The 11,646-nt window shown below is 41.9% G+C and overlaps 1 protein-coding gene across 1 annotated transcript in view; it reads right to left on the reverse strand.

Moving 5' to 3' along the window:
* Positions 1–2,899: 2,899 nt before the first annotated feature.
* SCML4 (Scm polycomb group protein like 4) overlaps positions 2,900–11,646 on the reverse strand; it is a 79,526-nt gene continuing 70,779 nt past the window's right edge. The window contains exon 9 of the mRNA XM_027748118.2: positions 2,900–11,014. Coding sequence (XP_027603919.2) covers positions 10,889–11,014 — 126 coding nt within the window. The 3' untranslated portion in view covers positions 2,900–10,888. The remainder of the gene's footprint in view (positions 11,015–11,646) is intronic.

Raw genomic sequence — 11,646 nt, forward strand, 5'->3', positions numbered from 1 at the left:
GTTTGTCATAATTGTGCCACTCCTGGGAGTCCAGACATTTTATTCACATGCTATTCCCACCCGTAAGTTCCACATTCATTTTACCTCAGCTCTCCCTGGTTTGCATATTTGCAAAGTGAATACAAAACTATTCAATGTAACGCAATGTTCACTGTTAGAGATGGTTTATTAGGGGAGGTTTTGATAGCTAAGAAACAGCAAAGTGTAAAAGGGTTTGCATTGCTTTTCCAATAAGTAGAACTAAGGGACAGATGTCATTTCCCCAATTATTATTAGCATCATATGGTAATCCTGGTATAATTAATAATATATCCTGTATGTCATCTTTAGTAAGAATTCTTGATCAAAAATGGAGAAAAGTTATAGTCATCTAAACCTATGTAGACATCAAAGCAACCCAAATTGTTTATCACCTCCTGACAATAACAGAAAATGAGTGGACAGCAGAATGAACATTAGGCTTACCAGAATTAGAAATCACCTAGATTCAGCATGTTGAGCATTCAGCTTGAGACAAAGCTCAAGGCTCATGGCAGTGATACAAATGTGCAGGCTTGGCATCAACTGGCACAGAACTGCATTGCTGCATGGGGACCTTGAAACTGCTCACAGGGTAAGATGTATCTTGTTCCTCTCTCATTGAAAGAAAGAAAGAAAACAAAAAACAAACAAAAAAAACTAACCAACCAAACAAAAAACCCCAGTGCCAAGGCAAAGATATGTAAAAGATTAATACAGAAATCCTGATTGTTCACCAGTGAGCATGACATAGGAATCCTTGCTCTGACACTGGTGGGGATGGTCTAGATTTATATCAGCACCAGGAAAGAAGCAACTGAGGAAGGTTTACACAGCAGGGCACAATCAAACACTGTAAAGCTGGGTGGTGCTGTGCACTGGGGATAGGGCATCATCACCTTTGGGGGCAGTGGTGGGTGCACTGAGGGAGCTGCCATGGTCTTTTCTTTCCAAGGAGGCAATCAGGCAGCATCATTTACATCACAATCCGTGGGGCTGCTGCTAGTAATGTTATACTGCCTGTATAAATAAATAAATAAACCCTGCCACCTTTTGCCATCAAGAATAGAGTAGGAGCCTGGTGACAACAGTGTGGCAGTGCCAACTTGAGTAAAATCAAACTGAACAATGAAAAGAGGTGGGAGAGTCTGAGCTAAGGACTTTCAAAAGACATCAGCCTTACCTACACATCGCATCAAGTCATAGAACCACAAAGCAGAATCATAGAATAGTTTGATGAGTCAAGTCAGCATCATTCAAGCCCATAATCTTATCATGACAGCACATTTTTATTATATAGGAAATCTCATTATTTACATTCTATGTATAATATACACACTGGCAGGTGAAGAATGCCTGGTGAGCTACTGTACGTGAACTGATTTCTCTGTTTTGAGAGCAGTCACCGAGGAGAAGCCTATGCCATGTACTGGACAGGGTCCTGTTGTCTCCTTTGGGATTTGGATGAGAGCAGCCACACGTGTTTTTCTAATGATATGAGCTGTGGAGATGTTATGTCTATCTGTAGTAAGTGATATAGGCTGTAATAAATTTTGGGGTGACAGAATGCAAGACAGTGTGAGTTTGAATCTTGATTGTAACCGAATTGCTTGTATATTCAGGTTTTATTCTCTCTAGCAGATTTTGTATATGCTTGAAAAAATTAAAATAGTTACATAGTCGCTTGATATCTGATGTCTGTCACAAAATATCTATTCCTAGGGTTGTACAGTACTGAGAAAGAGATGTCATTCACCTTCCAAGGTTAGTAGATATATAAAAAGTCCAATGTTGTAAAATATCTCCAAGATGTGATGAAAGCAGCCCACTTATATAGCTGCTACAGAAACTGAGGCTTATCTAGCAAATCACAGAACATTAAAAATCAAAGCTAACACACTTCGAGCCCAATTAGCAACACAAAAACTGATAGCTGCACATACATCAAAAAATCCCTGTAAATGCCTCACTAGCCTTGGAAGCTAATGGTTAGGAGTTGGAAGAGAGTTCAGTGCAGCATTTGAAAAAAAAAAAAAAAGTGTAAGCAGGAGTTGATCTATTTTGTGGCCTGATTTAAGGCTGCCACTTTCCAGCTGGATAGAAACTGTTCTGCTCTCATCCTTTGCACTGTTTGGAAACAGAGACCCAGAGCCAATATCTGATCTCATTCCCACTGGTAGAAGTATGCAGGAGCCCCACAGAAGCTACAGTCATTACTCTAAACTCACGCTTGTGCATCCATGTGTGAATCTGCCCTGCGTTATTGCATGTATTTCAGTATGAAGGACGAGGCTGTATATATCGAAGTGCCAGTTGCCACATAGATTTTCTCACATTCTTAATGTAGGTTTACAAGCATGGCCTTCCCTCACTGCTGCTTTTGTTTATCCCACCACCACCTTCCAGCTGGCCAACACCACTTCTCTTTCTTCTTCCAGCTTAATGGCTCTTTCCTACCTTCTGTTGCCCTTAGCATTGACAATGGCACCTCTTCTTTCCAACCAACTTTCTGATGCTGACTGAAAGCAGGCTGGACCTTCTCCAGGCCTGAGGAAGCAATGTTGGTGGCTCTGTGCTCAGCACACATCGATGCCCACACCTGCCTAATGGTGTGCCATTCACAGGTCCAAGCCTGGTCCATGTGGCCATCAGCAACAGGGTGGGAGCCAAGGATTCATCCCAGTGAGCAGTGTAACTGAGACTGCTCAAAACAAGGAGCATTTAAGCAGCTTGAATATCAATAGGCAGCTCAGGCAAAGATGGAAGCTAGAGGGGGAAACTGCACTCACCCTGCATACAAGTGCTGAGCCTTTAATGAGGTATTTATTGCAAATAGTAATCAGCGAACTAGTTAAAAACCATCCTCAAAAAGTGCCTGGTGAATGAAGGCAGTGGAAGGGTTTTTGTGTGAGATAAAAAATATGTCAAAAATATACAGACAACCTTATTTAAAGATGTCAGTGAATGGTAGTCTTTGTCACAGCAGAACAGGTACAAGACTTGCCTGTGAAGGGCACTTGATTGAAAGAAAAGAAAGTGTTGCAGAAAACTAGAGAGAAGGGAAATGAAAGAGCAGAGAAAAGCCAAAAGGTAGAGAGGGAGTTGCAGCAGGGGTGAAGGTGACGTCCACGTTTACTGAAAGATGGAAAGGAAGGAAAGGAAGCTATGCTGCAAGAATGGAACAGAGGACAAAAAATGGAAGTAACTACAGTGGGAGGATAGGAATGGAAAGGGATAGGAAGTTCCAGGGAAAAGACTAGATAGCAGAGGAAGACTGAGATAGAGAAGAGTGAGGGCAGGGTGAAGGACTAATTAACCTTAAAAGGCCCATTTGGGTGCTATTTTTCAGGTGCATAAGGTAGGTGCAAGTAAGGGCTGTGTGAGGAGTAAGTCAGATGCGGAGAGCACAGAGAAAAGCTGGAATACAGGAGAGCAGATGGTCTTATGGGTAAGGCACTAGATTTGACCAGAAGGTCTCGGTTCAGGCTCCTGGCTTCACCAATCGTCAGGTTTAACAGTGGAGGTTTAACAGAAGGCGGCAATACTGTTCACCTTCATTGAAGTTTTCCTTCATTTTTCTCAGTGTTCTGCTATTTTCCACTCACATGACTGTGGGAAATTTATGCCATTGACTTCTGTCTGTTTTCAGCATTTGTCTGCAATAGGGAGGGAAAATTGCCTCTAGGAAACTCTTCTCCTTAGGTTGTCTCTTTTGCCTTATCAAGCTGCCAGCTCTCTAAGGCAGGCTGAGCGTCTCATAGTATGACTGCACAGCACTAGACACGATCCCTACACGTTGTTGTGACACAAATACTGATAGTGAGTTTTGATAACAGCAGCCAGAACAGCTTGCATTTAAACTCCTAGTATTGTCAGAGGAGAGATCTATTAAATGAGATACTGATCTCATTTACACTAGTAAAAAAGCAGAATAACTCTACTAAATTTACAGAGTAAATAATTCTACTATATTTAACACTTCCATTTACAAGGTCAATGGAAGACTGGAATTTAAGTTGGTTTCTTGTAAGCATATAGACTGCGTAAGCAACAGATTTTTTTACTACAAAGTTTCTGAGAGGCATAAAATGAAAAGCTGGTGTATGTTGACCTGCTACACAGCTGTGGCTACAGCTGCTTTCTAAAGTTTTTGTGTCACAAGAAAAAAAAAAAGAAAAGAAATGAAAATATGTTTTTCTTTAAATACTCACTCTTACCAAGCTGATCAGAAGCTTTCTGGATGCTACAGCAGATTAGAAAAGCCATGAAGAAGACAGATAGTTTTTAGAGACAGTGGAACCTGTCACTCACTCATGGCTGGGCTTTGCGAACGAAGATTTGGGAAGGCTCTATCCACATTTGTTACAGAGTGGAACCTGTACATGTGGATCAATTCACCATACTGCCACTACAGCAAATACAGGGCCATAAAACACATTACACATCAGGAAACCATCAAAGTGAGGGATAAAATTAATCACTGTTCTTTCACTGGCTTGGATTCACTGCAATTCAGAAGTTCTTTTTCTCTCCTTCTGTGTTGCAACTGAAAGATGCTGAAAGCTGTGAAACTGCTCCACTCCGAAATGTCCTCATTCTTGTACACAGGTTTTTCCCATTCACCACTCTTTTGTAGGTATCTGACAATATGAAGTTGGTTGCATGTATTTTATGTTCAAAAAGGGCAGCATGATCTCAGTTTTATATAGCACTAATGGAAGACTATGGGTAATAAACATGTACTGTGCTATGCAGAGCAAGTTCAATACAGACCTGGCGACAGGGCACAAACTCTGTGGAACTCCAGTGAAGCCTGGGACTTTCCCATTTTTGAGGGACATCCTTCCTAGCTGCTTTACCATGCTATTATTTCACTCACTTCACAGCCTGTCTGTGCAGCGAGACAAGCCTCTCTGAGCAACATGCACACACTCATTCTCCGGTCCGGCCTCAAATGTGTCTTTTTGGCAGCTGCCCATAGACCAATAGGAGCAAGACTCTGTAGTCAGAGATGGAGTCTCTTCTGAAGCCCTGTCAGATTATGGCACTACCAAGAGACTCAACTGTTTGAAGTGTGATGAAGTGCCTTGGATGCTGAAGGAGCCAAAAATTGTGGGTCACCGAGACCCATTTTGAAAAGTTTTATTTTTAAATCCCACCTCAGGCTTTGCCTCAGGAATGTGTGGAAATCTCCCAGTGAAGTCATGTTCAAATCAGGGCGAGTTTCTGCCTAGTGGCACGGCTGAAATCCTCAGGGCACAGGCTTTGGTTTGCTCCAATGCGGAAAACTCAAACCACCCTCTATGAAACTCTTAGCTAAAATGCAAAGCTAACTGGAGAAGGTGTTGGGATCAGGTAGAGGTGCAGCTGGAAGAACTCTCTACCAGGAAGCTAGCAGCTCTCCTGGGAGCAGGGGAGAGTGGGCTGGCCAGCGGAGGCTGTCTCCACCCTTTGTAAGGGAGGATGAAATACCTTGTTAGGCTCTAGTTACTATGAGACATGGCTGAAGCTTGACCTGGTTTATGAGCCAAACCCCAGTCTTATGAATTCAATAGAATAACTTATGTGGACGGACCTCAGTGGGATCTGGGTTTGGCCTAATATGCTTTATTTAGCATCTTGAGTGAGGGAAACATTTTTCTTTAGATTACAGTTGAAAGATTCTTGGGTTTCTGCTTAAGTCTTATGGTGGCAGTATATTGCACACCCATATTTCTTTCTTTTTCTTTAATAAATCACTTTTCTCCTGTACTTAGCCTTTGACCAAAACCTGTCTGCTTGAACTGCAATAAACCTGGCTGGTCAGCGATGTCTCTGCTGAAAACAATCCACTTCAACCACACTATATATGCACTGGCTGACCCCCAGGCTACCACATCTCTTCCTTCTCTCCACTCCTCCAATCCCTCTTGCTCCAGGTACTTGTGAGGAGTGGAGGCTTTGGGAGCAAAGGGAGACAGAGATTATAAATACTTGTTTGTGTAGCCGTACTTCTGAGGCACAGGGATTTGCTGGAGCTGGGGCCAGAATGAGAGAGCTGTGCTCGAATCTATCAGATTTGTGAAGTACAGATGTGATAATTCCACTGCAACCACAAAAGAATTTACAACAGGAAGTACTGCAGCTGTTGCTTATTAGCATTAGTACAAATTACGCAAAACAAATTGTTAGCAGACATGTTTCCATAATGTTTAACTCCTGGCAGTGAATAAAAATGATTTTTTTTTGAGCAAAATTCTAGATTTCCAAGGGAATCGATTTCCAACTGCCCGTGAAGGGAGCACGGATTGGAGAACAGCATGCAAATACTGCAAGGTATGAGGCAATGTGTGCAAGAACTCGCCTGCTTTCTCTGACAAAGGTGTTTGAATCTGGGACAGCAAAACCCCTCAGACCAAATCCCAGGGCACAAGACCTCTTTCCAGCAAAACCAGTTTCAAACCAGGGTAGCAGCTGGTTTTGGTCCTTCCATACCTCCTGCCTTGCTGGAATGAACCAGCAGCAGGCAGTCCTTTTGGGCACCTTCTCTGCCTCCCTCCTTGATGCTTGGGGAAGAGCCAACCAACTGGCTCTGGGGAGGGAGGCTGCATTTCAGAGAGGGGAAGTGCCTGAAAAGCATTTAATTTTAATTAAAAGGGGGCATTTTATTCTTGCCTCCCTCTCCTGTGCCAACAGAGGACCAGTTGTACCCGGGTGGATGTCTGACCCTGGAGATGCTCCTTCACGTGGTGAGCTGAGGGGTCATTCCTGGAAGGACCTGGGGAATCACCCTCTTGTTGTCTTTTTTCAAATAGAAACCATTCAAATGAAAAGAGAGAGAAGGCACTAACTAATTAACTGAAGGTTTTGGGTATGTTTTGGGGAGGTAAGAGCCGACAGATTCCTCCCTGAGCTTGCGCATCCCCCAGACTGCACAGCGAGGGATGGGAGGGTGCTGCACCCCATGGGCAGGAAGGGACCACAGGGTGGCTGTGCCAGGGCAAGAGGAAAGGCCATCCATAACTGCTGCAGTCATGGCTGGGCTTTGGAGGATGGTGTGTGCTCCTGTTGCTGATCCAACACAGAAACTTCATCAGCCATTTTCTTGTTGTTTTGCTAATTGCTGGTTTTGCTAATAATGCTCTATTTAATCTCTTGCAGCCATCCATTCTTTAAGAAGGAAGGAAGTGTTACTCATGAAGACTGCTGACAACCTATAGAAATTCAGCAATCATTAAGGATAATAACAGCCCAGGGTGATGCTTTACCTGCCAGTCCCAAGGGTGCCTGCCTGCATTAATCACACTGTGTGAAGCTGCTAATGCTGCAAAGGCTACTGCACTCCTCAGCCTGCCAAGCAAGACAGTGGGCTCTGAGAAGTGGAGGTATTCCCAGAGGCATTTCTTGAAACTCAATTACGTCTGGCTAGGAAAGGAGGCATTTGCTGGTGCAAGAGAAGAGACTGTGATGTCAGGTGGATGGGAAAGCAATGTGGGTGGCCTATGTTGGCAGCGGATGCTGAGCTGGTCAGCCATGCTAGATGCAAGAAGATGGTCTGCCAGGGAGGACTGTCTCTGTGCTCCCAACAGTTTGTAACTGTCATTTCAGCAAGGGAGAAGTGGTCCCCAAATCCTTGGACTTTGCCTGCTTGCTTCTTTATTTTTAAAAACAGTGAATGCTCACAAACAATTGAAGCTGCCTGAAGCAACCGAAGTGTCTTTTGATCCAGCTATGAGTGCTTAGAAGTAAAAAAGAGGCACATGTGTTGCTTTTAAAGGTATCACACATCCACCCACCTGTTGGGAACAACTGGGTTGGCTACAGCCTGAAGCAAGAGCTGGAAAAGGAATAGCAAGTGAAGTAATTTGTACAAGTGGTGTCTAGAGCAGCAGTCAATGGAGAAGCAGCTGACATGCATGTTCTGGTTCTTCAGCGCCTGTTCTGAGGAAAAGGCCTGACACCCTCAGCACAGCAGAGCTGCTTAACTACCTTCACTAATAAGACTTGAAAGAGAAAAATTATTTACAATTGCAATATTACTGCAGTAATGTGTGTCTCCTAATTGCCTCTCAGTGAAAAAAAAGCCAAAAAACCAAACCACCATACAAAGAGGAATTCTTGTTACAAGCATTACTTACACGTAAAATGAATCCTCTTACTGCCTCCCCTGTGAAAAACAGAACACTAAATCTCATGGCCTGGGCAGTCCTGACATACCTACAGGTGTCATATCGAATGAGATAGCACCACTGACTGTACACATCAGATACATACATAAAACTATTTCAGCATATTGAATCATATGTATGAACATCATTACCACCACGGAGTCTATTAATACTGCATTGGTATTATCAGCCCTCTTGGCTGTAATGTCTGGAGGTGGGTGCGGGGATGGAAGGAAGGGGTGAGACACAGAACAGAATGGGAAGGATTCTTATTCACAGAAGCCTGGTTCTGAGATGGCTTTTTTTTCCCGCTCTCAGAATGAAATGTGAGGCTACAGATTCTCCAGGAAAAGACAAAAAAATGCAAAAATCTTCTTCGAACACAAATGTTCTACTTCCAAAATGTCAAAATGATGTTTTGACATTACTGAAAGCTGTAGTTTCAGTTGAATAGAATTTAATGTTAGAAAGTGACATGCTTTTATGAAGAGTTTTGATTTTGACAAAGTGGGATTTTCCAGCACTGAAGCCATCTGATAAAGTCTAACCAGCCCTGACTATTGATATATTACAGTAAGATGGGGTTTAAAGTGGGGGAATTAAAATCACCTTTTGAAAAAGCACAGAGGTTAACTAAGTTCAAAATTGCAGGGAAATAAAAAGAAAAAGATTGTGTGAGGACTCTCTGAAGGTGATATTGCTAATACAGCAAGATTTTTACATATTTTGGGAATCTTTTTGGGAAAACCCTCAATTTTTTTAAAAAATGTAAGAGTGAAGAATCAACTGTACAAGTTTGATGTTGAAGAAAAGTCACCTCTGCCTCAACCAGACAGCTGACTGAATTTGCATTCTTTATACCACAAACACAAAATGATGTTGTGTTGGATGAGTGTTGTGTTCCAATCATTGGCACATTTAGGGTTCCATATATTACATAACTCAACAGTATATGACTTTTCAATTAACACAATTGTTCAGCTATCCCTATTAAGAGTGTTTTGGCATGCAGACAGGATTTGCTGAAAGCTGATCAGTCCTGTAAAGACACAATCCTGCGAACTTATGACAACTTCTTTTATTGGGGGGAGTAGTCCCCAAGAATTTAGTGAAAGTCTTATAGGATGCGGTTTCTCCTATTTTTAAGGATTTTCAGGATTAGGCCTTGAATGGGTAGGAGTTCTAGACTAGCAACATGCATCAAGTTGAATTTTATTCCAGGAGGTATTTTTGGTAACATTCTTTTCTACATAAACAGGGTCGAATAGCATGATGTCTTGTGTATTATCAGGACCCCATTTCTCAAGTCAGCTGAGCCAACTAGCTCTAAAATCACCTGCATGACTTAAAAACGCTTGCTGCCTGTCCTTGTCATGCACTAAGGGTTTAAACTATATGGACGTGTCCCCTTGTAGTCCTTCTTTTAGATGAAAACAAGAACATACCCATTCCACAGATTACTTCCTCAGCTTGAGGAAGTAATCCTCCCCTGACTACATGGAGTATCAATGGGCACCTTTTAGATTTGTGTAAGAGGCAGAAGTGAATTTTTAATTCACTTGAGACATAAAGTCCAGCACACCTATCTGTGTACTGAAAACCACGGTGCAATCAGAAACCAACCCTACAACATCTGTGCTGGACCTGACCATTATTGCAAAATGCAGAGATGTGCTCAGGTCCTCATGAGGAACACTCCCACCCGGCTCCCTCTCTTTTTCACGGTGCAAACGAAAACCCAGAAATGCTGCCCAGAATTTTTTTCTTAGAGTGCCACAAACTGTGTGCCAGATTGTAACGGCTCGGGGAAGGGAGCTGACAGCTGTGCATGCCAGACACCGTGGGAGCTGTCCACCCCCTGTTTGGTGTAACGGGAAACATCCTGTCAGAAACACTCTCTGCATTTGGGCTTTTCTTGAATTAATTATCTGTAAATGGTAACGCGCTTGTCCTGCTGGGAGTCTGTGATTCCTGGGCGGTACTTACGGATGTGCTCGCTTTGAGTCATGGTGGTCAAAGCTCATCAGACAGAACGGCATCATAGCTCCAGCCACAAGTTTGCTAGGGCTGCTCCCTCTAGCGGGGAAAATTACCCTAGCTGGGAAAAAAAACTTTCCCCCGCTATTTTCTTTCTTTCTTAATTTTTTTTTTAAACTCTCTTTTCTGTCTTTTTTCTCTTTTTATTTTTTTAAATTTTTAAAAAATTTTTTTTAAAGTGAATAATTCAAGTTTTCCAGATAGTGCAAGACAGTTCCCATCAGACAGTAGGTGACCAAATGCTGCACTTTTTCAGTCCTCGAGCAAGGACAGTGTAGCTGGTGCCCAGCCGATGCAGGTCAGCGGTTACTCCTCCGAGGTGGAACTATGGCAAGTGAGGAACATTTCATTTGTCTTTTGGCAGTCCTCAGCATATGCTGTAACGATGTTTGGTTTTGATTTTCCACTTCTGATTACAAAAATAGGACTTACTATAATCATAATAATATTGATGATACAAAATAATTATTGTAATTATATAATTTTTGGCATATTATTAACACAAAGCAGCACAAAAGATCCCATTGGATTAAAAACAGGTGACAATGCACAAATGTTAAAAAAGACCAAGTCTTTGTTAAAAAAAAGGGAAAAGCAATCTGCAAAGGAATGCATTTCTGTAAGGCAATATGTTACCTTTAGTTTTCCGTCTAGATTTAGCTCAGATTCTGTTGTTCAAGAAATTGTTAGAACTTGGCTTGATTGAGCTTATCAATGTGGTAACACAGTTTCAGCGCAGGTCCCAGTTTCAGCCCTAGGTATTTCATGATCATGTCGCTTTTCAGAAGTAACAAAGCATTGCCATCAATCTCCTGGTTTCAAAAGAGAGAAAGAGAATCAAATATGTTAACGTCCTTTCCCCCACTGCGTTCTGACAAATTAAACAAGGTGAATTAGTAACAGCATGTCTTTTAGGGGTAGCTGAAGTGCCATGCATTTTGAAATTTCATTTAAAAAATTGAAATCTGAAGTATACTAGAAGGAAGATGTAAAAGAGAGTTTAATTAAATACTACTTTTTATTCTCCAAGGAACTTTAAGATTTTTCTAGGTTTTCAATTATTTTGCAACTAAAAGGAAGATTTTTTTAAAAATCAGGGTTGCTCTAAACCCAGTTCTTGGAAAAGCCTAGAGAGAAAGGAATGAGTGATGGAGAGAGAGGGATGTGGCCAGGGAACTGCTGACAGCACACCTCTCGATCTCAGTTCCAGCTTTGTCCCTTGCTATCTGCATGTTTCACATATCTCCAGTACGCTTATATCCAGTGAGGCGTGTATATACATGTACATACCATATATATATATATATATGCCACGTATATATATGCCACATATATATATACACCATTCTGTATATATATATGGATTCTTTTCTTAAATTGAAAGCAGCAGTAACTTGCTTATTTCATTGCATTTATTAATAAAATTTGTTAAATTTTAATTTAT

The sequence above is a fragment of the Pipra filicauda genome, unplaced genomic scaffold, assembly GCF_003945595.2.
Source record: "Pipra filicauda isolate LSUMZ 115617 unplaced genomic scaffold, ASM394559v2 scaffold176_size3548034_pilon, whole genome shotgun sequence".
Classification (NCBI taxonomy): domain Eukaryota; kingdom Metazoa; phylum Chordata; class Aves; order Passeriformes; family Pipridae; genus Pipra; species Pipra filicauda.